This window comes from Monodon monoceros, unplaced genomic scaffold (genome assembly GCF_005190385.1).
Source record: "Monodon monoceros isolate NGI ecotype Baffin Bay Population unplaced genomic scaffold, NGI_Narwhal_1 Super_Scaffold_12, whole genome shotgun sequence".
Lineage (NCBI taxonomy): Eukaryota > Metazoa > Chordata > Mammalia > Artiodactyla > Monodontidae > Monodon > Monodon monoceros.
The window spans coordinates 169910715-169936980 of NW_021703768.1; the positions used below are offsets into that span (position 1 = coordinate 169910715).

Genomic DNA, 26266 nt, shown 5'->3' on the forward strand with positions numbered 1-26266 from the left:
AGTTTTTTTTTTTTTTTTTTAGTTTTAGTTTAATATTTATTTATTTATTTTTGGCTGCGTTAGGTCTTAGTTGCGGCACATGGGGTCTTTCCTCGTGGCACACAGGCTTCTCTCTAGTTGTGGTGCGCAGGTTCCAGAGCGAGCAGACTCAGTACTTGTGGCGCACAGGCTCTCTAGTTGTGGCACACGGTCTCAGTAGTTGCGGCTCATGGGCTTAGTTGCCCCGCGGCATGTGGGATCTTCGTTGCCCGACCGGGGATCGAGCCTATGTCCCCTGCATTGGAAGGCGGATTCTCAACCACTGGACCACCAGGGAAGTCCCCCAGGTCAGGTTATGACGACAAAGTTAGGAAGAAACTTCTGGCTTTTGGCGGTTTTTTTTTGGATTTCAGAATTGCGGGTAAGGGATTGCAGACCTGTACTTGCTTGCCTATTTACAGAATAGCACAGTTGTCATTGAGACTTTTGGTGCAGTGGCCAGACTACCTGGCCTCACATCCCAGCTCTGGCATGAACCAGCTGTGGGACCCTGGGCCTCAGTTTCCTCACCTGTAGCACAGGAGTATTAATTATCCCGCACAGGTGCGCTTTGAGGATTAAACAGCTTAGTATACAGTGCAGTGCTTAGAACCCTGCTTAGCATCTGGTTTGCTCAGCATATATGGAACATGACATCATCACTGAGAAGGACAGACATTTAAGACACGTCTTCAGGACAATCGGATAATTACAAGCTCACTGCTGGGGCCCTGCAGGCCACCAGGGCAGGCTGAATCTTTTTCTAGTATTAGTCGTTCACATCCTCAGGCTCGGAGCCTCCCAGGGCTGCAGACACGGAGGTTTCAAAAGCCCCCACGGGAGGCTCTGTCACACCTTGGGGTCAGCTGAAGGGGAGGCAGAGGGTGCCCTGGGAGGGGTCTGGCCTTGTGTCCTTTATGAGCACTCCCTCTCTCTGCCAGGGCTCTGGAGTCCCAGCCCCTTAGCACATCAAATGGCCGTGAGACTGGATTCTTGTTCACAGAGGAGACATGGGGTTTCTGCTCCACTGAAGATGCAAAGGTGAGGCTGGGCCTTCTCCAGACATATCCTTCACAAGCATTCCCACGGGACACAGCGAAAAGGGGTCTTTCTCTTCTTGTAAAAGTAACACGTGCTTATTGTAAAAATTCAAATCATTCAAAAGGACAGGAAATAATGGAAAATATGGCCTGTGTTGTTTCTCATCCTCCAGCTGCCTGGGACCAACGAACAGGCCCCCAGGCACCTGTCTCTCTGAGCTTCTCCTCATATACACAAGGACACCCACACACCACATATACACTCACCCTCACATACACCCTATATCCTCTCACCCTCACACATACACAGCCACACACCCTCACATACACATGTTCCCACCCTTGCCGCCTCCCCTACACCCTCACAGCCCCAACACTCTAATCTTCCCAAAAGCGGATCAGACATACATAAAAGAACACACTTATTAATGAGGCAGGCATTTAGCCATTTCTTCCTGACGCTAGCAGGTGCATGAAGGATGCTGCCCCTGTAACTCTTTGACTATTCTGGTTCTTCCCTGACTGCCCAGACCCTTGGTTTTCACGTTCGGGAAGTGGGAATGAGAATAACATAGCCAAACTCTCATAGGGTGCCTGAGAAGCTCAAGTAGGATTTACACTTAACATGAAACCATTTTGCAAGTTGTCAAGTGTAAAACAATCTGAGGAATTACTACTGCCCTTCTCCCCATCCCCGAAACAGGAAATAATTAGACTTTTAAAAGGACTTCAGGAAGATGGCAAAGCCATCCTAGTGGTACAGACCACTTGTAACAAGACTGATAGGGGTGAGGACGCCTCAGTTTTGGGGTGGGGTGGGCCCTTCACAGTCAGATTTCATACCAGCCAGCCAGTGCCGGGGGCCTTCAGGTCCCCAAACACCCCACAAAACACCTCCTTGATCTGTGACGGTGACCTTCTGTCAGCAGATGAGTGGAGTAGGCCCTGCTCTTGCTGGGCTTTGGGAATTATGGGGGTCCTCTCCACCTGCAGGGAGAAAGGAGGGAGGTGACCCCGGCTCCAGGATGGTGGGATGGGGCAGGAGGTTGAGGCCAGGGAAAGCACCCACCCCATGCCCCGCCCCCATCCTGAATTCCAAGGCATCCCCGCCATGCTTGAGAACACCTGGGACTTCCTCTCCCCAACCGGTCCATCCCACAGTCACCTGGGGCTTGCTCGTAAGATTCCTTATTCCTGGCTGTGGGGAAAGAGAACACAAGAGAGGAGGTGGGTGGTGTGTCCCCACCTTCTCCCTCCCGCTCCCGCTCTGGGCCCTTCCCAAAGTCAGGCCCAGTGGTCTCCCCTGACTGTGGGATCTGCAGGGTCCTCGGGGTGGTATGCAGCTGTGGGGTGGGGACGTTTGGGCTTTTCCACAGGTGGGGGACAGGGGGCAGGACCTCAGCAGTAGTTGCTGCTCCCCAGGAGGGAACAGTTCTAGCTGCAGGGATGGGAGCACAGTATTCTTCCCCATAAGGCTGGACCAGCCAGAGGGCCTCCCACTCCTTTGTTTCTTCCCCACCTACCTTGAATGCACTTGGTCAAGGTCACACCACCAACCACCACCAGCAAGACCAGGACGAGGGAGATAACCATGGCAGTAAGTCCAGGATGAGAGGACTCTAAGAAAAGACAGAGAAAAGGGGCCCCCCCACCCCCAGTCCATGGGACTGTCTCCAGGTGCCCTGGGCCCTCCCCAGCCCCTCCTCACCCGCTCCGGGCCAAGCCCCAGCTCCTCACCCCAGGACACAGTGAACGTGTGGTTCAGGCTGGAGTGCTGCACGCGGCAGGTGTACTGGGCCTTTTTCCCCGCCGGCACCCACGCAGCCGCCCACGTCTGATAGGTGCCGTCCCCACTGGGGCGTGTCTCCGCATACTCGGAGTCCAGTTCCTTCTCCCCCAGCCACCAGCTCAGCAAGATGTTGTGTGGATAGAAGCCCAGGGCCCAGCACCTCAGGATGGTGCCGCCATCCTTGGCCGAGTGCTCTGTTATCCGCACTGTGGGTGGCTCTGCAGGGAGAGGGGGAGCGAGGAAGGCTGGTTAGTGCCTGCGCTCTGCCCATCCCTCATGCTTAATCCCGGGCTCCTCCCGCATCCTCCAGGGTGGAGGACAAGGAAATAGGGACAGGGTCTCTCTCCAGGGGAGGCACCCAATTACTGCTGCAAGCAGGGACAACCCATTGCCCACCATTCCAGAGGGGCACTGTCCCGGGAACTTCCATGAGGGGGATATGACTTCCTGCTCCCAGCCTCCAAGGAGGGTCCTGGGTGGGGCTGTTGGGCCCTAGACTGACCCTCCCCCTTCTCCCTACAGAGACTCTAGGGTTTTCTCAGAGGCTTGACATACTTCCCCCTGTGACTTCCTGCATACAGGAGGTGCCTAATAAGACTTTGTTAAATGAGGGCAAGAAGGATGATACTTCTCTGACCCTATAATGAGAATGGTTATGACTGTGGGCTCCGGAGCTGGACATCCTGGCCATGAAGCCCAGTCTGACTCTGGTCCACAGCCCTCTGCCAGCGCTCAGGGCCTTCCTTCATCATTCCTTCCGCTCAGAGTTCGAGTTCCAAATGACGTAATTCAGGGTTGATAGTTCATTTTCTGTATCCACTTCCCTGGGCCACGGGATGCCCAAGCATTTGGTCCAACATCTTTCTGGGTGTGTGATGGTGTTTCTGGGTGGTATTAACATTTGAATCAGTGGGCTCAGTAAAGCAGATTGCCTTCTGCAATGTGCGTGAGCCCATTCACTGAGCTGAAGATCTGAACGGGACAAGGAGGCTGAGTAATAGGGAGCTCCTCTAGCCTGACTACTGAGCTGGAACACGGGTCTCTCCTGCCTTGAGACTCAAAAAATGAAACACTGGGCTTCCCTGGTGGCGCAGTGGTTGAGAGTCCGCCTGCCGATGCAGGGGACGTGGGTTCGTGCCCCGGTCCGGGAAGATCCCACATGCCGCGGAGCGGCTGGCCCCATGAGCCATGGCCGCTGAGCCTGCGCATCCGGAGCCTGAGCTCCGCAACGGGAGAGGCCACGACAGTGAGAGGCCCGCGTACCGCAAAAAAAAAAGGAACACTGACTCTTCTTGGGTCTTGAACTTTCCAGCATTCGGACTGGAACTACACATTGGTTCTCCTGGTTCTCAGGCCTTTGGTCTCAGACTGGAACTGCAACATCAGCTCTTCCTGGGTCTCCAGCTTCCTGACCGCAGATCTTGGAACTTCTCTACCTCCATAGTCATGTGACCCAACTCCTTAGAACACATCTCTTTTTTCCTCTCTCTGTGCATCCTGTGGGTTCTGTTTCTGTGGAGAATCCTGACTAATCTACCAGGTGAAGGACATAGGACAACACCTGGTGCTGAACGAGAGTCCCACACTACTTATTTAACGCACACCAATACGTTTGCTTTGGGGAGGCAGCAGGTATTATTACCATCCTCATGATACTGATGAGGAAACTGAGGCACAGAGAGGGCAAGTAACTTGCCCAAGGTCACACAGCCAGCAAATCCTGGAGCTGAGCTGTGTATCTAGAGGCTAGGCTCCAGTGCCTGAGCCCTGAACCACCACGCTCTGCTCTCATAATCACATCTTCTGCTCCTGATGTTACCTGTCCTGTCCTCCCTTTGAGGAATATCCTCCCCATTACCTCAACTGATTCACATCCCACTGCTCAATCACCAGACGGTGTGCTGGGTGCTCTGATCAGCCCCACCCCCAGCAGCCTCCCTGACCACCACAGCCGCGAGGCTTTCACCCTCGGCACCCCAAAGCACCCACCTTCCCTAGTGTCCATCCCAGCCCTTGTGTCACCAGCCCTGCTGACTGGGTTCAGGAGAAGTTTGCGATGCACCTGGAGTCTGGGAAGCATATTTAGCATGAGGGGTATGAGGGAGGAGAGGGGCAGAGGGCTTCAGTTTCCCTGGCAGTCCCCAGTGGTCCAGGGAGTGGTGAGGGATGCTATCCCCTGGGGCCTGGGGTCTGTTTCCCAAGGAGCAGAGCCAAAGGATGTTAAACCCCAAAAGGATTTTATGAGCACCTAGTTTAACCCACTCGCTCTGTAGATGAACAAAATGAGGCCCAGAATAAGGGGGTTTATTCTCCAAGACCACACTGGGACAGTGGAGACTCCAGAACTCCCCACTCCACCTCACTTGAAGGCCTGTGGTCTGGGCTTTCTTCCTCCTCTGCAGGAAAAAGCTGTTGGCTAGCTGGCCATCTTTCTGGGTCCCAGTGGGCTTGTCTGAGCCAGGGGGACACTGCCTGCTTCCTCACCACCACCCCCCCCAAAGGCTTCTCTGTCAAATGGGATGGCTCTCGAGAATGGGAGCATGGGGCCATTCTGCATTGCCACAGGGTGGGCCTTACCTCTCCGGCTGAATCTCTGGCCTCCCAGCTCCAGGTATCTGTGCAGAGAGGCAAGGCAGGGGCCTTCCAGGTAGGCCTTGTCGTACTCTGCGTAGCAGCGCTCTGTCTCCCACCAGTGCTTGGTCCGCATGGCCACGGGCTCAGCTGACACCCAGCTCAGGGTTTCCAGGTCCAGCGACAGGTGGTCCTGCCCATCGTAGCCAAACTGCCAGAAGCCCCTGTAGCGGCCGTCTTCCTGGATCTCACAGCCGAACATGCGCTGAGTGCTGTGCATCCCTGTGTGTGCAGGTAAGAAGGCTTTGGTTAGTGGTGGCCGGGGGTGTCAAGTCCCTGAGAGGCACGGAGAAGCCCACCACCCAGAGGGGCCTCCAAAGGGTGGAGGGACAGGGTGTCAGCATTTAAAAAACAAAAACTAAAATTAAAACTGGGGCTTCCCTGTGGCGCAGTGGTTAAAAATCCGTCTGCCAGTGCAGGGGACACGGGTTCTAACCCTGGTCTGGGGAGATCCCACATGCCACGGAGCAACGAAGCCTGTGCACCACAACTATTGAGCCTGCACTCCAGAGCCCGTGAGCCACAACTACTGAAGCCCGTGCGCCTAGAGCCCGTGCTCTGCAACAAGAGAAGCCACCGCAGTGAGAAGCCCGTGCACCGCAGCAAAGAGTAGCCCCCGCTTGCCGCAACTAGAGAAAGCCCACGCGCAGAACCGAAGACCCAATGCAGCCAAAAATAAATAAATAAAATAAATAAGTTTATCTAAAAAAATCTCCCAAGTAATTTTGATAAGCAGCCTGGGCTGAGAAACCTGCTGGGCCTCTCATGTGGGACGAACACTCAAGTTCATATTTAGACACATCCTTATTTCATATCCCACACTACTTATGGGTGTATAATGTCCTCAGTGCTAAGACTATGTCATGCCATGCTTATCCCGGGGGCCCTGGGCTGGTGCACAGCCCTTCCCAGGCTCAGTCCTTTATATCTACTCTTTCTTTTTTTTTTTTGCGATACGTGGGCCTCTCACTGCTGTGGCCTCTCCCGTTGCGGAGCACAGGCTCCGGATGCGCAGGCTCCGCGGCATGTGGGATCTTCCCAGACCGGGGCACGAACCCGTGTCCCCTGCATCGGCAGGCGGACTCTCAACCACTGTGCCACCAGGGAAGCCCTATATCTATTCTTTCTGAGGCCTCTGGGGACCCGAGGCTTTTAGTCTGGTCATTTGGGTGTGTCTGGCCACAGAGCAGGAGGGTGTTGTGTGAACGAGCTGTGCTCCATAAGCGCTTTATGGAGAATTAGCAGCAGCCTTGGTGGTAGCTGTAAGCTCGCTGTCACTGAGATGGGGAAGCTGAGATGGCATCTTGAGGACCTGGGGTGGGCAGGTGTGATTTGAGGGTGGTGCGTGAGGCAGGGAAAAGCCTCTCCCAGAATGCTGAGGTCCAGAACCCTGGGTAGCCAAGGGGAGAGGGGGAGATATCATGGGCCCTGTGCTCCTGTGGATGCTTGCTGCACTGGCCTGTGGGGGAAGGAGACTGAGAAGAGCCAAATATCAGAAGCTTGTCCCACACCCTATGACGGGCATGGCTGCCTCGAGGGTCAGCGTGCAGAGCGTGAAGCACGGGGAGTCCGCCCAACGCACCACTGCTGTGGTTGTGGTAGCCCATCACCGTCCACATCTCCACCTGCTGCACCTCCGCCCATTTCTCCTGCTTCCTGGTCTCTGTCTCCCAGTACTGGGCATCCATTGGCGTCATCCATGGGGCCTGGGGCTCAGCCTTGCCCACACGACTGTCAAACCGGATGAAGGGCTGGTCGTCCACGTAGCCTACAGCCAGAAACTTAGGGAGGCTTGGGCCTGGCTCTGATAGGGTCAGGTAGTAGTAGTGGAGCGAGTGTGTCCCTGTGGAAAAACAGACCGGTCTCAGGCTCACATGGACTGCCTGGGTCTGCACTGGGTGGGGGTCGGGGGGGGGTGGTCAGTGTGCTGGGTAGGGTTGGCAGTGGAAACGTATCCAGAGAATTCGTTATCAGCAAGAACTGGGAATTTCAGTGGAAAAAATAAGGGCATCCAAAAAGTTTAAATATAGACAGAATCAGTCAAACACTGAGAACGAAGTTCATGCATTAAGGCTTATGGATTTTCTTCCCAGAAAGTTTCTCAGCTCTTCACTCAGGGCCTACTTACTCATACTTTATACTCATCTCTAATAAGTATGATTGTCTGGTTTCCCATTTCAAATTAAAAAGATTTCTTTTTAAGAGTTGGTTGTTTGGAAGCTTAATGTATGTGGAATTATTCATTGCCCAGACATACCTGGGAAAGGTTGGCCATCATTCTTAGCTTGAATCACTGCCGCCAAGCTGGTGGCATCTTGACTCCATTCCCCACTCCCTCCTGCTCCCACAGCAGACGCTACTAGTCAATCTCTTTTCTCTTTGAGTCCAAATGCTGCCTCTCTACTATGTCTCCAAAAGCGCCAACTCATCAATTAAACGTGGTGCTGGAGATGAAATCTACTTAGCAGCCAGTCCTGACTCAAGCTATTAAAACAAACGCTGTATCTTAAGAAACTCAGGCCACATTTCTCAGAGATATCCCTGGCTTACTCTCTTACCTAATTTTTTAAAAACTTCCTGCTCAGAAGTTTTATCCCTCAACACTCCTGTCTCTCAACACTCCTGTCTCTGTTATTTTTCTCCATAGCACTACACTTCCTAGAGAATATGCACTTTGTTTGTCTTGTTAATGGTCTGTCTCTCCTCTGCCATGTCAGCTCCCTAAGGGCAGCGATTCCTGTATGGATTGTTCTGTTTCCCCAGCACCTAGATTAGCTTCTGGCACACAGTAGGTGCTCGATGGTTGAACATTCAAGTGAGAAAGGAGAAGTCAAACACATCTCCCCACTCACAGCTCTTTTTTTACTGCCTTCTTGTTATTTCAGGCCACACCAAACTCCGCCCAGGCCCTCTGCACCTGCTGTTTCTTCTGCCCTGGGCACTCCCCTCTCTGTTTTCTCTCAGCCAGTTTCCTCATTCCTCAGGTTGCAGTAAGGTGCCTCCTCCTCCAGGAAGTCCTCCTGATTTCAGCCTGATGTCCCTCAGAGGGGTCTCAATAGTGTCCTGTGCTCCCTGTGAAACTGTGGACTCCATGAGGGTGGGCAATACATCTGACTCTGTCATCGCTGTTTCCCCAGGGCCTAGCAGCACGGCTGGCACACAGTGAGCACTTACTTCTGGCCTTTGTTGAACTGGACAAAAAATAAGAACATGAATCGCAATGACAATAATCACAGCTGCCATTTTTGGAATGACCACTGTGTGCACTGGTTTAACGGCTCCTCACTCACTGTCTCAGTTGATCTTTACAATAAACCTAAGAGGTCAGTGTGGTTGGCCCCATTTTACAGATAAAGGAACCGAGGTCCAGGGGAGGCCACGTATAGCACTCAAAGGCATGCACTAGAAAGAGGGCAGCCCAGATTCTCTCCCCAGGGTTCGCTGCCTTTTTCTATGCTGAGGAAAGAGGTGTTCTCACGGCTGGAGAAACCTCCTCATGGGAGGCAAGAGGGGTCCATGTTAGGAGTGTTTGAGTGAAGGGTTAACATCGGGTCTGGGCTGGTGTGGGCCTCCTGGGAAATGCCTGGAGTCTCTCTCGCGGTGCTGTTTGCTTGCACACCATTGAGTTAAGATCAGTGTGGGGTGCTCCTGTGCTGGCAGCTGTGAACAGGCACAAAGGCGTTGGGGAGAACAGAGGCTACGGTTTCTCTGTGTCAAGGTGACCCACCCACTCCTTGGCTCTGATCTGCAGCAGCTCTACCTGCCCTGGAAGTGAGGGAGGGCAAAGATCCTGTGTCTTTGGGTAGCTGCTGGCCTCCTGGGTGGTGAGGAAGCCATGCCAGCTGGGCTTCCTGTCCTGCCTCTGTCTCCACAGCTCAGGAAGCATAGTGTGGTAGGCTGAATAATGGCCCCCCAAGATATCCCTGGAACCTTTGAATGTTACCTTATATGGTAACAGGAGTTTTGCAGATGAAATTAAGGATCTTGAGATGGAGAGATTATCCTGGATTGTCTAGGCAGGCCCTAATGTGTCCTTAGAAGAGGGAGGCGGAGGGAGAGTCCATGACGTCAGAGGAGAAGGTGATGTGAAGATGGAGAAGAGAAAGATGCAGGAAGGCACCACGTGCCAAGAAATGCAGCTCTAGAAGCTGGAAGAGGCAAGGAAACAGATTCTCCGCTACAGCCTCTTTAGGGAGCTGGCCCTGCCAACACCTTGATTTCAGCCCAGTGAAACCCATTTTGGACTTCTGACCTCCAGAACTGAAATAGAATAAATGTGTAGCTCTTAGCCACCAAGCTGTGGTCATCTGTTACAGCAGCTACAGGAAACAAATAGTATTCGACTGAAGCCCATTAGGTCCTGACAGTTTGGTGGCCAGTGAGTCCTGGGGCCCGGGGAGGGTAGTGGAGGGGGGAGGGAGAGAGAGAGGGAGGAGAATGCACCATCTGGGAGCAAGGACATCCTCTGAAAGCTGCGCCAAAGACTGAGGGACACAGAAGTAGAGGCCCAGGAACCCTGGTGCTCCCATCACCTAAGCAAAGAGGCCGTGAAGGGGCTGATGTGCTCTTCCCCAGGTGTGGAAAATGCAGGAAAGAGCAAGCGATCCTGAGGTCAGGCCTGATGGGAAAGGGAGCAACACACACCTGGTCGTTCTGTTAGGGCAGGTGCACGACCTTGCTTACTATGTAATGTTACTATTTATTAATGTTAGCTGCTTTAGTGGCCAGTTATTTTTGGTTAAAATGAAGGGAAGTCGATCAATATATATACATATATTTTAAAATTTACGAAACACTTTTAAAGCACTTAGGGGCTGGCCCTGTCCTGAGCACTTTATAAGATGTTGGCCAGGTCACCCTCATAACAACTTTATCAGGAGGGTACTATTGTACCTATCTATGACATATGGGGAAACTGAGCCACAGGGAGGCAAAGCCACCTGCAAAGCTCACACCAGTAGTGAAAGGCAGGAACAGATTGTGCACCCAGATTCTCAAGGTGATCCTTGGCTTGCACCCGCCCTTTAGTGAACCCACTTCTGGGTGACACTGAGTGGCTGGGGACACATGAGAAGGCCCCTCCCCATGGCATCTCTCCACTCTCTGCCCTCCCAAGACACCATCCTGGCTGCAATTTAAGATGGCTCAGCTCTGCTCATCCTGGCAGCCTAGATCATATGGCCCAGTAGGGCCCACCCTGCCGCCCCACTCAGCAAGTACTTTCTGAGCACCTACCGTTTGGCTATCTCCGAGGCCTTGGGGATGCTGGGATAACCCAAAGAGCCCCAAGTGCCTGCTGTCAGGAAGCTTACATGAATGTAGGATAAGCAAGATAAAGGAGTAAAAGGTATGGTAGGCTGGATAGTGATAAGTGCTGAGGGAAAAAAATAAAGCAGAGACATACAAAATGTCAGGGGAGGAGTTGAAAATTTTAGATCGAATGGGCAGGGAAGGCCTTCCCAGAAAGGAAACTATTAAAGAACTCAAGGAACCAGCATGTAAAGATCTGGGAGACAGAATTCCAGGTCTGCAGAGGGAAAAGTCAGTGCAAAGGTCCTGAGGCAGGGGCATGCTTGGGGTGTTCTGAGGCTGCTGCAAGAATGCAGGGGAAAAATAAAATGGTGGTGTGATTCAGTGTAGTAGGTGAAAGAAGGGGCTGAATTCTGAATCCTTCCCAGGCTTGTCCAGATGGTGTCTGGAATGGCCTGGATATAGCCCTCTGGCCTAGCCCTCCCTGCCACGAGGGCTCTGGTTCCTGGCATCTGCTCTGCCCTGGACTGCTTCACCATGGCCTACATCCTGGCATCTGGTACCCATCCTGAGAGTCAAGGACCTGCTTTTAGGGCAAGTTCGTGATTGTGACCCCCTCAGCTGACTTCCAGGTACCGCCTCCCATGTATCCAGGGAGGGGCCTGCCATCCCTTCCTCTCTGAAAATCCCACTGCTCTCTGCTCTGCCTGCCAGATGGTCTTGAGAGCCCAGCCGGCTCTCTGCAGGGGCTCACACCCTGCCCATTCCCATCTTTTCCCCAGGAGGACCGTCTCAGCTGGGACTAGATTCCCACTTGCTAACTGGGCTCAGGAGGGATCATCATGACTTGGGCTGCAGCCCAGAGTGTGGCAAAAGAAGCCGAAGGAGGCCATCTCCTGGCTTTGGAGGTGATACCACCTGCCAGGCTGGGGGGTCAGTGCCACGCACTGTGGGACCATGGCAGGAGGAAGTGGGGGACACACAGCAGGCATCCAGGGGGATCTGCTCCCGCTGTGACATGGCCTAAGGAAGTGGCTACATGCCCATCGTTGCTTCAGGGCCTGTTTGTATCATCAGCTCCCCACCCCCGACCCCCTCCACTGCCACTTCCGGGTCACTGGGCCATGTGGCCAGCCCCCAACAAGGAGCAGTCCTGCACCCGCTTTGGCCCAGCCTTTTACCTTCTCCTCTGACTGTGGTGGAGGAGGGAGGAGGCCAGCCCCTTTCCCACTCTGCCCAGGAGATTTTGTGCATCTGCCTCACTTCCCCCGCAATCCACGTAGCACTGCCAGTTCCTAGCTGCGTGGCCTTGAGGAAGTTATTTCACAGCTCCAAGCCTTGGTGTCCTCATCTGTAAGTGGGTGCAATTAACTGACCTGCTCCAGGGTGCTAGAGCATCCGGTGAGATAATGAAAATAAGGAAGAAGCACAGGCATGGAGACCTCATCTTCTTAGTCTTAGAGCTTTCCTATTCTGAAGGGAGAGGTGGCCGTGGGAAGAAGAGAGCTGGAGTCGGGGGTGGGGAAAGATGACTGAGTGAGGGGCCAGCTCACTGGAGGTCAGGTCTCATCCCCTGGGACACCCTCCAAAGGCTCTGGCCTCTGTGTCCTCTACCCTGGCAGAGTTCCCCCACCCCAAGACAGTCAACCAGATTCCCAGACTGTGCACACAGCCTCCTGCAGGCTGGGGGCTCCTGGCCTCCACCATCCTACTCCTTGTACAGCAGATAGGCACGATCTTACTTGTAGGCCATGGCTTCTTTTCCAACTTCAGGTGTTCCAGTTCTGCCATCACCACCTTTGCCCTGGCCGCCGGGCTATCGGCCACCAAGGGCAGCCCCCAGGGACTCTCTGCAAGGGAGAAATGGAAAAGGGAAGTATGAATCTCAAGGTATAAACATCCTACGCATCCTTATGTTTGCTGGGAGAGATAGTATGGAATGACAATGAGGGGCACGTTGAAAGGGAAGAGGGACGTGGGGCCTTTGCCACAGGAGTGGCTGGAAGCTCCCCCCAGCACCCAGGCACAGCAGGGCTGAGGTCTGGGCCTTGGTGCCAGGTGTGGTTCCTGAGCTTTCCAAGTATTGATTCGTGGTGTTTTCCCTGCATTCCTGTAAGGCAGGTCTTGATTGTTCCCACTTAGAGAGGAGGGAAACCAGGACTGGGCTTTGCTAGAGGTTCTCCATCCGGCTGCCCAACGCTGCTTTGACTATCCTGCCATTGATATGGATTTAGTGGATTTGGCGGTAAGGGAGGGCTGCACACTTGCGGGCGTTGAAAACTCCCAGGTGATTCTCATGTGCTGCCCAGGTACTCCTGGCTCTACCTGGCTCTGCCCTGCCCACCTGCTCAGCTGTGCCAGCCCTGACCTCTCTCCGCTTGCAATATTACTCATTTGACAAACAACTATTGAGCACCTACTACAAGCCAGGCACTGAGCCAGGTGGGGGTGTGTGTGGGGACAGAGAGACAGACATAGCCCCCAGGGAGCTCAGGTCTGGCAGGGAAGGGGACAACTGAGCAATTACACAAGCAGATCCAGTAAGGCCAGTGGGGGCTGACAAGTGTCGGGGAGCAGAAGTACCAGGTGCCGGGGGCATCCTGGGGCAGGAGGGTGCTGAGGTCAGGGGTCTTGTAGGCTGAAACCTGGAGGAGACCTCACCAGTGTGAGTTACCAGGCAGTAGGGTGGGTGAGGAGGGAAGGAAATTTGGGGCTCGTGTGAGTCTAGTGTAGTTTCAGAACTTGCTGCATCAGCCTCACCTGGGGAAAGGCAAATTCTTGGGCCCCAGCCCTACTGAGTCAGAAGCTCTGGGGGTGGGTCCTAGCTTTCTGTAGTTCAGCAAGCCCTCTGGGTGATTCTAAGGTTTAAGAACTGCTCTAGGCAAAAGCACTAGCACATGGGAATGCCTGGAATGAAAAAGAGTGTGGTGTGTTCAGGAAAACCAAGGTCAAGGGATGACTACAAATGCAAGAGATGAGTCTGGGGAGGAAAAAAAAAAGGGCTAGATTGCCTCTTCGTGCCTCAGTTTCTCCTTGAGGCCAAATTGGGTCAGGTCCTATGGGCTGGAGTTCAAGGGCAAGGTCTGGGCCAGAGAAAGGGTGTGGCTGTGGACAGCAGGGAGGGGACCCTGAATCCCTGGCTTAGATGAACCTGAGATGGAGTGCAGGAAGGGGGAGGCAGAGTAACAAGGGCACGCAGAGTCACATGAGGAGGAGGGTGGAAAAGGGAAGAGGGAGACCAGAAGCAGTCTCAGTGGTCATGGCCCTTGAAGTTCTATAGGACTGGCCTCTGCAGTCCCTCCCCTAGCCTGCCATTGATGCTGCTCCTGTCTCGGTGCCCCCTGGTTGCCCAGGCCAGATACCCAAGAGTACGGCCCTTACCCTGCTCTCACCCCCACTCCCCAGGCCCTAATTCCAGCTTTGCTGTAGTAACCAGCTTTGTAATCATTTATCTCTACTTAATCTGTCTCTCACAGTTTTGATCCCAAGGGCCACAGATTAGTTCTGCCATCTCCTCTCACCGGGCCAGGACTCCCTGCCTCAGCTTTTGCCTGAGGCAGCATGGGCTCCAGAGCCAGCCTGGAACCCAAATCCTAACGTGCCGTGAGACTCTGTGAGACCCTGGGTAGCCAGTTAACCTCTCTGAGCCTCAGTGTCCCTATCTTTACCATGGGGATAATAATTGAATCCTTGTCATAGGGTGCTGCTATGAGGCTTAGAACTCCCTGCTGCATGACTCATGACATCTGCCCCTTGAAATCCACTTCTTCATTCTCCACCTCCTGCAGGGAAAGCCTGGCACCCAGGAGTGTTTGAGGGGGCTTGCTGGAGATGCCTAGCTACCTCCCTGCCATGTGCCATCTCTTTCCTACAGTTTGGCGTGCACCAGGGTCACCCTCCATTCCTTCCCTCCTCCTTGGCTTGGGGACCTGTCCCCCTGGGCCAGCCTTGACCATTCCCCTCACAAGGCTACAGGGTCTATGCACACACACCCATGACCATCCCTGCCATGCAGAACTGGAATCGCCTATGCGCCCCTGTATCACCCCTGGGGGGAGCTGTAAGAAGGATCCTCAGGGGCTGTGTGAACCTGAGAACAGGACTGGTTAGTCTTGGCCGAGAGACACAGTGTAACCAGTCCTGGTTTTCAGGTTCACAGCCCCACTCCCCTGGGGTCCCTGTTCCAGGGACACTGGCCAAACTCGTCCCCATCCCTGGCGCCATTCTCTCCACTGATCTCCTGCCCAGACATCCAGGGTGATTCTCCTTCAAGTGTTTCCCATGGGGAGCTGAGGGCTGAATCCTCCTGGAGATGCATCCTATCGCATTCAGGAGCCTCAACTTGGAGGGAAAAAATAACCTCTTTATTTTCACTAACCTCTAGCTGAAGTTTGGCCTTTCTCCCATGCTGAATGGAGGCAACAGAGCTCAGCAGGATTTGCAGAACCTGTGCTTTGGTCTCTGATAGAAGCCACAGATGTTTTCGAATCACGTGACCGTTGTTGCAGACACCTGGAAATATGCTTTACCCTCACTACTTCCAAATTCTGGGAATTGTTGCTATCTAATGCATTCTTTAATGTGCTAACTTAGAAGCACATATATTACATATCACAAACTTATATTTCTATTTAAATTTTTAGTAGCTTTATAAAAACATAATTGGGTTCCTTTGGAATCCTATGTATTTCATTTTTTGTGTTAAAAACATTCTGAGACAGGGTCCAAGCACAAAAAAGCTAAGAACTCCGACTCTGGATCCCAGTGCTGCCACCTAGCGCCCGCTCTGGGCCCTATTTTAAATCTGTAAATTGTAAATTTTGTATGTTCTAAGAGCCGAAATGGCTTCTTGGACATGAAGCCCTTGGAACAGAGCCTGGAATAAAGGACATCAGCTATTATTACTGCCATGATGGTGGACACTTCCCGCCTGTGCTAATAAACTTTCGGGCATCTGTGCGGTCAGGGTGGGCGGTGCTCGGTGGGAGCGGTCGGGAATCCCGGGGGAGGCCCGGCCCTGCAGTTCTGCGCGCAGAACGGAAATGGCTAAAGGATGGAAATTCCCCGCTAGGTCAGAAAAATCCTTGTTGCTCCGCATCACCCGCCACCTCAACAAGGGGTTGCCCGGGCAACCCGAGAGAACCTCGCCAAGGAGCCAGGGAGACCTATAGCGATAGGCAGGTGCCTCGCCGAGCTAGCAGGCCGAGGCTGTGCAGGCGGCGCTCAGGTTCCTGCCTCCACGGAGCTTCCCCAGGGCCTTCCTGGAGGACCCAGCCCTGGGAGCTGAGCGCGAGCGGCGTCCTCCAGAGAGGCCAAGGGACCCCCAGGAAGCTGTGGCGTCGGCTGGGTCCCCCGGGGTCCCCACCCTCCTGACCGCTCAGTCCGATCAGGGGTCTGAAATGGGAGGCGGCAAAACAGGGGCCCTGCCTAGCCCGGGGCTCAGCGACCCCTGCGATCTTGGATCAGCTCTCCAATTCACCATCCGGCCCCCTCCCCCAAACCCAGAATAGCTTCCGCGTTCTTGGTGGATCTCTCCCTAGCACCGCCACAGGCGCGAGGCTGGGGGACGATTGGGGGTCCGCCCCGGCTCCCACACCTCTCCGCTCGGTTACCTGCTGCGCCCTCCCGCACCAGTCCCGACAGCAGCAGTAGCAGCAGCAGCGGTGGTGGCGGCGGCGACCGCCGGTCCCGCGCACTCCCGGGACTCTGCGGCCGCCTGATCGGCAGCCTCACGCGCTGCCCCAGGGTGCCGGTCCCGGTGGAGTCCGTCTTCAGCTGTGGGGCAGGGGCCTCGTGCCAACGCCGGCCGCCGGCCGACAGTAGGACGCGTCCCTCGCCGGGGTCCGGGCGGGAGAGCGCTCAGTGTCCCCAGGGCCGCGGCAGCTGCGACCCCGCCCTGGCTCAGGTTCAGGCTCCGGCCGGGCTCTGGCTGTGGCTCCACCGCACGCACCCTGGGGCCCGCCCGCAGGTCCTTGATGGCGCCCTCTGGTGGGCTCGGGAAAAGAAAACATGAAAAAACCCCAATTGTTTGCGGTAATTGACAGCACATATGCTTCTTTGCTGCCTCACGAAACGAGACCACGAGACCAGGCAGTGAAGCTCAAGTTACAGCCATTTGGAAAGTCGGGCGGTGTCTGAGACAACTGTCATGTGATTCGAAAACACCTGTGGTTTCTGTTGGGACCGAGGCAACGGTCCTAACACCACTGAGCTTTGCTACCTCTACTCATCACGGGATGAATCGCTAAATTTCAGCTAGAAGTTAGTGAAAATAAAGGTTATTTTCCCCATCTGGGTTCACAGACCCCCTGAATTCTGACCAGGGATTCCCATGTTCAGGATAATAGTTTTCAGCTGGGCCTTTTCTGATATTTGAAAATTCATAGGAAGAGCTTTGGTGATCCTGATTGGGGCGAGTAAGGGGAGCAATTTACACAACAGAGGGAAAGGCCAGAAGTACAGCTTTGCGCTGTCTTGGGGCCACCACACACATGGTGTCCTGCCAGGCCAACAGGAGAGAAGCCGGATTTTAACGATCTGAGTCTAGAGCACAATGTTTGTTGAGTTTTAATATTGTCAAAAGAACACAAGGAGGGGAGAGAATAGAGGAAGTTGGGCATCAGAAAAATCTAGTTAATCGAGGGACTTCCCTGGTGGCACAGTGGTGAAGAATTTGCCTGCCAATGCAGGTAACACGGGTTCGAGCCCTGGTCCAGGAAGATCCCACATGCCGCGGAGTAACTAAGCCCGTGCGCCACAACTACTGAGCCTGTGAGCCACAGCTACTGAGCCCACGTGTCACAACTACTGAAGCCCGGGCACCTAGAGCCCGTACTCTGCAACAAGACAATGCAATAAGCCGATGCACTGCAATGAAGAGTAGCCCCTGCTTGCCACAACTAGAGAAAGCCCGCACACAGCAACAAAGACCCAATGCAGCCAAAAATAAATAAATAAAAATAAATAAATTTATGAGAAAAAAATTCTCACCCTTCACAACCTTTGGGTAAGCTTCATCTACCAATAAAGTCTTCACTGCTCTGGCCTGAGAGCTTTGAGGGGAGGAAGGAGGAAGGAAGATGGTAAACAGGGCTCCTTCTGTGGGGGAGTGCTGGCTACCATCACCTAAGAGCAGGAAGGAACCACAAAGTTCTCTGAGCTGGAGCCCTTGCCCTCTCTCACACTTCCCCCACCTTCCAAGGTCTGCTTAGCTCACCTTCAGAGAAAGACAAGGCAAGAGAAGAAATACTAAAAGTTGTCCAGGTCCACAGTCAGGAAGGACACTGGGGCGTGTGTGGTGTGGAAGGAGAGAGGAGTTGAAGTGGATGAGGGCTCCTGGCCAGTGAGGATGTGAAGCTAAAGTGACCATGGTCCTGGCAACCTTATCCTGAGAAACCTGCCTTATGGCAGCAAACCCAAGAAGAGGGTGTTAATGGAGGGGGGAAGAGAGAGCTACAGGGAGGATGCGGGGTGCTGGAGCTTCCTGCCAGAGAGTCTTTCCATCCACACCTTGGACCAGGAGGAGCCACACGGGGTACCCAGCTTTGATCAAAGGTACCCAGCCTTTGATCCCTTCCAGGATGAGAGGGTGCATTCCCTGTCCCTGTCCCCGCCCCGGTTTCTGGGGGCAAACCCCGAGCAGCGAATACTTGCACCCATTCTCCTTGCATGGTCCTGCAATAAACCTTTCTCTGCTCCAAACTCCGATGTTTCAGTTTGTTTAGCCTCACTGTGCATCGGGCACATGAACTTGTGTTCAGTAACAATACTAGGGACTCCTTCTCATGGTATTTTCTTCTCATGGAAATGAGCTCTAGAGTCTACTTTTGCTTTCTGTTTCCTAATAATCATTGTAATTGAAAGAGACTGCATTTGCTTGCTATTTATCAGATGTTGTTTATAACTTGTTTATAACAGATGTTGTTTATAACATTCTTGTCCCTGGAAATGCTGAGGATAGAACTTGGGATGTTTCCCTTGTTGACTGTGTAGACTGAAAAAATACGTTACGTGCAACCTAAAAGTTGAGAGTTATGTTTTATTCGGTGGAAATTTTTAGGACTTAAGCCCATGAGGCAGCATCTCATATAACCCTGAGAGGACTACTCTGAGGAGGTAGTCTGAACATCAAAAGATTATTGTAAATTAAAGAAAACCAGATATCCCAAGTTAAGGAATTTAGTGCTTTTCTATGTATGGGAAGATGCAAGAGTCTGGGCTCGCTGAAATCATTCCTTTGATATGCACCTGAGCCATCTGGGGCCAATATCCTGTGTTTTCACATGCTGAGTTTCCTCAGGGCTCACCGTGGGGAGTGGCTGCAGTCTGACGGCTGCTAGATGGCAGGTATTCTTCCCTTCCTGAGTTCCCTCAGGGCTCACCGGCTCATCCTCTTGCTGATGACTGTGACATCCTTTTTTTTACTGATATGGCAGGAAATATTCTATTTCTCAGATCCTCCTCTTGGTCCAGAATTCGACCAATATTTGGGAGATATTTCGTGACCAATTTTTGTCATATGGCGCTGGGAGGCTCATCCCAGATCAGGTGAAAGTTCCTGTTGATATGTCACTCCAGGTACTAATTTTTGGATTAGACCCTATTGATAATTAAAGATTATCTGGATCCTCTGTCTCACTAACCTATTATGATCCAGGAGATATTTCCCTTGTTGTTTCTTCCCATACCTAGAATCACACTATTACAATTATTCTATGTTATAAATGTGATCTATTTCTTCAAGATGTTTAGCCATCATTAATTTGGCCAGGGGCCTGGTTACACATTGGGTAATGTAAGAGACAACAATCCCATAAAATAGAGAAGTCACAAGTGATACAGCTAGTAACGTTAATAAAGTTACAAGTAGGGATTTAAGCTGTAGCTTCCAGAACCAAACCATCTTCCCAAAAGATCACCAAGGCTAGGAAGTGGATCATCTAAGGCAGCAATCTTATTTTTCATGTGAGTCATTAAATGTGTTACACTGGAGGATTCATCTGGTATGTAAACACAACATTTAGTTTGAATTATAGTACAGGTGCCTCCTTGAGATGCTGTAAGGATATCAAGGGCCATGTGGTTTTGTAACACAGTTTTCCTCATCATAGAGACCTCAGAATTTAGTAGGCTAATAGCCTGGTTACTGTAAGGTTGGATCTTAACAAACGGCACCGCGAAACAGAGGAAAGCTTCAAGTGAGCTTTATTAGGGAGCGCTCCCGGGCGAGCTTCACTGGTCCGACAGAAAGGGGCCAGAGAAGTCGCACCCGGGTGAGGGTTGGGTAAGATTTTATAGGGGAAGAAGGGAAAGGGGTGTGGTGAATCTGGGAGGGCGCAGGGCATTCCTTATTTGGTGGTCTTTTTGGGTGTCCTGGGGGACCGTTAGTCCCGCCCCTCGAAAGGCAGGGGAAGGCTAGGCCGGGTTCAAAGTCCCCAGGTCAGTTCCTGGAACTGGGTGGTCCGGAATGTCTCCAGGGCAGTTTCTGGAACTGGGTGGTCCGGAGAATTTCGGTCTGATGCAACCTGTGAATCTGATTGTGTTCCCCTGCCTCGGGCCAGTTGGCCTTACAGTTACTATCATTTAAGGCCTTTTGAGTGAATTCTGTTAAGGCTTCAAGGTGGGATATTACATCTTCCAGACGTACTGAAGACACAAAAATAGCTGCCAAGTGATCATACCAGTGAAATACACTCTTGGTCCATCAGGCTCGTATTGATGGTAAATCTGCTGGTGTTGCATCTAGATTTGTACGTAAGTGGTCTTGAGCCCAAGGGAATCCTAATGTACACCTTCCTATCCATCCTGGCGGAACCCAGGGCCATAGATTGGACCCACAAAGCCATCGAGTGCCATTAGGTGCCACCAGTATATCTCTGGTCACTTGACCCAATTTGTTTCATACCAATCACTATCTTTAAGGGAAATGATATATTGGCATTTTTCATAAGGTACCCAGCCTAATTTTCTAGTGTTATTAGACTGATTATCTTTAGTATGATTTAATTGTTCCCAGCGTAGGGGGTCCTTTAAACTTAGACGACCATAGCCTGATGTTAGCCATATATATCCATCCCATAACTGAGGAAGGGTCCTTCCTAATAGTCGAGAGTTTACATTTTTTTATTGAAATTTAGCTTGTTCCAATTGAGCCTGAGTAACCTTAAGGTAAATTCATATTTATGGCCAGGGTCAGAAGAAGTATGCTTGATTGGCTAAGTGAGGGGGTCTCATCTAGTAATATCAGTAGTGACCCAGAGAGAACTATAATTTCTTTTTTCTAAAACAAACTTTCTAAGGGCCATCCAATCAGAGCCTTGGAGGGGAGAAACCCAAAAAGGTAAACCAGAAGTACTAGATGCAGGTAATTGACCGCAAGCCCAACAATTGGATTGATTTCTAAAATTTGCATAGGATCGTGCCCATGATAGAAAAACATTTGATTTGTGCACAAGAGTCCAAGAAACCAAGAAGAAAACGTTATGAATCATCATACAGGTCAGGTCCAGCATCTTGGGATAGCTGTCTACTTCTTTTTTTTTTCCTTTTTTGCGGTACGGGGGCCTCTCACTGTTGTGGCCTCTCCTGTTGTGGAGCACAGGCTCCGGACGCGCAGGCTCAGCGGCCATGGCTCACGGGCCCAGCCGCTCCGCGACATGTGGGATCCTCCTGGATCGGGGCACGAACCCGTGTCCCCTGCATCGGCAAGCGGACTCTCAACCACTGCGCCACCAGGGAAAACCGCTGCTTACTTCTGATGTTGTTTTCTTCTCATCCTGGCGCTGGAGTTTTTTTCTTATTAGAGCATTGCTGGAAGGTGAGTTTGAGGTCAGCAGTTCTCTCTATAGACCAGTCTGGTGCAGGAGCCCTTTTTGGGTGGGAAATATGAATCCAAGAGTCACTTCCATTCAGTTTTGCTGGGCATGAGCTAGTTAAAAAAAACCTGATAAGGGCCCTTCCGTCTAGGTTGGAGGGAGTCTTTTAAATGATGGCTCATCCAGTATACATAATCTCCTGGTTGTAAGTCATGGGGCATCTGATCCTCATTTGAGGATAGATTACTGTGATGAGCTTCAGAAACAAGCTTAGAATGTCCTGCCAACAATTTAATTAAACCTTTCCAATAATGTAATATATTTCCCTTTAGTAATATTGGTCGATATAATCCTTTATCCAATCTCAATGGTCTCCCTGTAATAATCTTGAAGGGAGACAAACGATGTTTGCCAAAAGGAGTGGATCTGAGGTTGAGGAGAACCAATGGAAGAGCCTTAGGCCAGGGTAAGGAATAAGCATCCATAACTTTAGCCAACTGAGTTTTAATTGTTCCATTTGACCTTTCCACTAACCCAGAAGACTGGGGATGATAGGCACAGTGGAAATGTTGCATAATCGGCCAAATTTTACAAATTTCCTTAACAACTTGTCCAGTAAAATGAATTCCTCTGTCACTAGGTAGTTCTGAGGGGATTCCCCTGATGGGAATCACTCTTTCTAAAAGCAGCTTCCCTACTGATTGTGCCGTGGCCCTTCTGCATGGGAATGCCTCAACCCAGTGTGAAAACACACAAGTCATAACAAGAACATATTGATAACCTCGAAAGGGAGGCATCTGTATAAAATCAATCTGCCATATCTTACAAGGACCTGCAGGTAATGGAAAACTTCCCTGAGAACTATGTAATGGCCTTCCTGGGTTGTATTTTGGACACATTTTGCATCCTGAATAGACCTTCTGAGCTGTAGGAAAGGAAGGTTTCCAAAAATATTGTTTACCCCCTAACACCATCTTATCTGGGTTCCAATGAGTTAAGTCATGAATATATTGTAAACCAGGATATTGAGCTCCAAACAGAAGGATAGGCTTCCCGTTTGGGCCTATCCACAGCTCTCGGTTAGAGTTGAATCTTTCTCCCTTCTGTATCCAGGTGTCTTTTTCTTTGTCTGGTGCTGTTCTCTAAAACCTTAACATCATGTTAATTAAGGTTACTGGGAGGCTGAAAGGGAAAGGCAGTAGTTAGCTGGTCGCTGATAATTTGTGGGACTGCTGCCTTGGTGGTGTGATCAGCCAAAGAGTTTTCTTTTGTCTCTGTAGTGTCAGCCTTTGGACGACCTGATACCTTAATAATAGCAATTGCACTTGGTAGCAGAATTGTATCTAATAACTCTACTACTTTTTTCCTGTTTTTGGTAGCCTGTCCTGAGGATGTTAGAAATCCTTTTTTGTTTCCAAAGCATACCAAAATCATGTGCCACTCCAAAAGCCTAGCGGCGGTCTGTGTAAATATTAACAGATTTTCCTTTTGCCAACTGACAGGCTCTTGTGAGTGCTATTAATTCAGCCTGTTGGGTGGAAGAGACATTAGGCAAGGGACCATTTTCAAGGGTAGACCCTGGAGAAACAATAGCACAGCCAGCCTGGTACTTTCCATGAGGTCCTTGTAAATATGAACCATCAGTGAATAATATAAAATCAGTAAAGAAAGCCATTGGGCTTTCTTGAAGGTCAGTCTTAGGAGATAAAAGATTGTTAAGACAATACAATCATGGGACTTCCCTGGTGGCACAGTGGTTAAGAATCCACCTGCCAACGCAGGGGACATAGGTTCAAGCCCTGGTCCGGGAAGATCCCATATGCCAAGGAGTAACTAAGCCCGTGCACCAAAACTACTGAGCCCGTGAGCCACAACTACTGAAGCCTGTGTGTTTAGAGCCCATGCTCCGTAACATGAGAAGCCTCGTACGGGCACAAAGAGTAGCCCCCGCTCACCGCAGCTAGAGAAAGCCCGTGTGCAGCAATGAAGACCCAACGCAGCCATAAATAAATAAATTTATTAAAAAACAAAAAACCAAAAGTGAACAAACAAAAAAACCCAATACAATCATGCTTTTCATTATCTGATTTTTCTGGGAGCAAGGTGGCTGGATTAAGTTTGTTACACCTGTGGAGAGTTATGTCTGGTGAGAGCAAAACAATCTCATAAGAAGTTAATCAACTTGTAGAATAATGTGTGTGAAGAGAGTTTAGTAAGGCTTCCACAGAGTGAGGAACAAAGACAGAGGATGACTCATGACTATCTCCTCTGTGGTCTGACATATCATAGCTGTTGTAGGGACAACTTGGAGACAAGGAGGAAGGCCCTTGGCTACTGTATCTAGCTGCTGGTTGTAATATCCTGTTGGTCGGTAGTAGCCGCCACGCTGTTGGGTTAATTCTCCTAGTGCAGCACCCTTGTTTTCGTGGACAAATAGGAAAATGGGTAAATGATAATTTGGATGCCCTAAGTCTGGGGCCTTTGCCAGGAGGCCCTTTATGGTCTCCATGGCTTTAGAATGTTCTGTTTCCCTGCAAAGAGGTTGAGTTTGGTCTTGTTTAAATAAATCATATAATGGTTGAGCTACTAAAGAAAAATTCAGAATCCAGTTCCTGCAGTAGCCTGCAAGACCTAAAAATCCTCTTTACTCTGTCTAGATCAACTAAAAGCCTGTCCTTGGATATCATATGTCCTAAATACTTTACATTAGCTTTACAAAATTGTATTTTCTCTTTGGACACTGTATGTCCTTTTGAAGTTAACTTCTGAAGCAAGTACAGGGTGTCTTGCTGCTTATTCATTAAGGAATTTGAACACAATAACAAGTTATCTACATATTGTATCAAGACTGATTTATGAGGAAAAACTAGATCATCTAAATCTGCTTTTAATATCTGAGAAGAGTAAGTGGGGCTTTCAGTGTAGCCCTGTGGTATCACAGTCCATGTATATTGCCGTTCATTCCAAGTGAAGGCAAAAAGATAGTGATCATTGGGTTTCCCTGGTGGCGCAGTGGTTGAGAGTCTTCCTGCCGATGCAGGGGATGCAGGTTCGTGCCCCGGTCCGCGAAGATCCCACATGCCGCGGAGCGGCTGGGCCCGTGAGCCATGGCCGCTGAGCCTGCGCGTCCGGAGCCTGTGCTCCGCAACGCGAGAGGCCGCAGCAGTGAGAGGCCCGCGTACCGCAAAAAACCCCCCCAAAAACGGTACTGATCATCAGGGTGTACAGGGATACTGAAGAATGCACTGCAGAGATCTATCACAGAAAAGAAGTCACTATTTTTAGGGATATGGGACAGTAAGGTTTGGGGGATAGGTACCACAGAATGACGAGGAATAATAATAGCGTTGATAGATCTCAAATCTTGTATGAATCTCCAACCTTTGCCATTAGGTTTTCTAACTGGCAAAATGGGAGTGTTACAAGGTCTGGTGCAAGGCATGATGAGCTCTTTCTTAATGTAGGCTGATAGCGATCCCAGAAAGACAGCAGTGAGCCGTCCTGAAGAGAGATCTTAGTTCCCTGCCCAGGAATTGGACCTGGGTAGGCTGGGTGAAAACCAGGAATCCTAGCTGCTAGACCACCAGGGGCCAGAGGCTAGAAGCAAAGTGGCCCTAGCTCTTTCCCCTGTTTGAAAGCAAGAGTGTTTTAAAGAGGCAAAAGCTGTAAAAACAGGTACAAAGTTTATTATTAGAGACACAGCACAATGTATGGGAGAGAACACAGAGAAGCAATTTGTTTATTTAAGTTAGAAGCTAGGCAGAAATACACACCTTGAGAGGAGTGCAGGCGTCCTGAATGAGAAGCGCAGTGAAGAGGTGATCTAAATCACTCATATAGGACAGTCCTTCCAGGTCTTTGTTTACCTTTGGCCAATTATCGTGTTTCTTTTTTCACAACTGGCTGGTCCCAGGACCCTCCTCAAGATGTCTGCGTAACTTTTTGCTAAGATGGATCCCACTGTAGAGGCCTGTGGGTGCATGTCCACACTTATTATGGGGTGGGGGCCCCTCCCTTTTTGACCCCCAAGGAGCCTTCCTGAGCATGTGCAGACAGGGAAGTTTTCCTTGACCTCAGGAGTGGGCCTCTTATGTCTTTACTTCAACAGAGCTCAGCTTCTGCCACCAGCTTTGTCCTTGGAGTGTCTGGGTGAGAACAAAGCTTCAATTTTACTCCACTTGACAAACACCAGCTGTCCAGCCCAGGGACCCATCTATCTCCTATCTCAATAGCAAGGGTTTTATTCCCTCTATACCTTCCTGCCTCAATGGATATTGACTAATATTGGGCGGGGTTTATTGGGGTGTATGGTAAATTAATGGGTGATGCAGAATGTATTCTCCCTATGTCAGTAGGATTAAGTCCCCATACGTTTTTAAATACTAAGCCTAGCAATTTTTCTTGTTCTGCATCACCTTTACCATGGGCCGCAAACATTTTATGATGAAAGAAATCTTTTAGGTCTAAAAACCTTTCTCCCTTAGGAGTAAAAGAAATCTGGGCTTCATAAGTTTTTAACAAATCTCTACCTATCAGGTGAATAAGGGCACTTGCTACTAGGAAAAAGGAGTGCCTTCCTTTAAGTTCTCCTAAGTAAAATTCTAAAAGTAATGGTTTAAAAGCCTTAGTAGACGCATTGTAAACCCCCGGCATTTGTATTAAAGTATTACTCCGAGGGAGGGAGCCTTTGATTTTGATAGGGTTTAAAATTGAAAAGATTGTTC

The 26266-nt window shown here is 50.9% G+C and overlaps 1 protein-coding gene across 3 annotated transcripts; it reads right to left on the bottom strand.

Moving 5' to 3' along the window:
- Positions 1-264: 264 nt before the first annotated feature.
- On the bottom strand, positions 265-16673 carry LOC114891753 (H-2 class I histocompatibility antigen, Q10 alpha chain-like). Of its 3 annotated transcripts, none has more exons than XM_029216039.1 (8): positions 16341-16673; positions 12471-12578; positions 7061-7321; positions 5425-5700; positions 2796-3065; positions 2582-2677; positions 2224-2256; positions 265-2045 (listed from the first exon to the last, which is right to left on the bottom strand). In XM_029216039.1, exons 2-8 carry the CDS (start codon positions 12517-12519, stop codon positions 1981-1983), a joined length of 1050 nt encoding a protein of 349 aa, XP_029071872.1. In that variant the 5' UTR covers positions 12520-12578; positions 16341-16673; the 3' UTR covers positions 265-1980. The 3 variants fall into 3 exon arrangements, with proteins under 3 accessions (XP_029071872.1, XP_029071873.1, XP_029071874.1); XM_029216040.1 differs by having other exon boundaries at positions 8396-12578; XM_029216041.1 differs by lacking the exon at positions 16341-16673 and adding an exon at positions 15107-15279.
- Positions 16674-26266: the final 9593 nt, after the last annotated feature.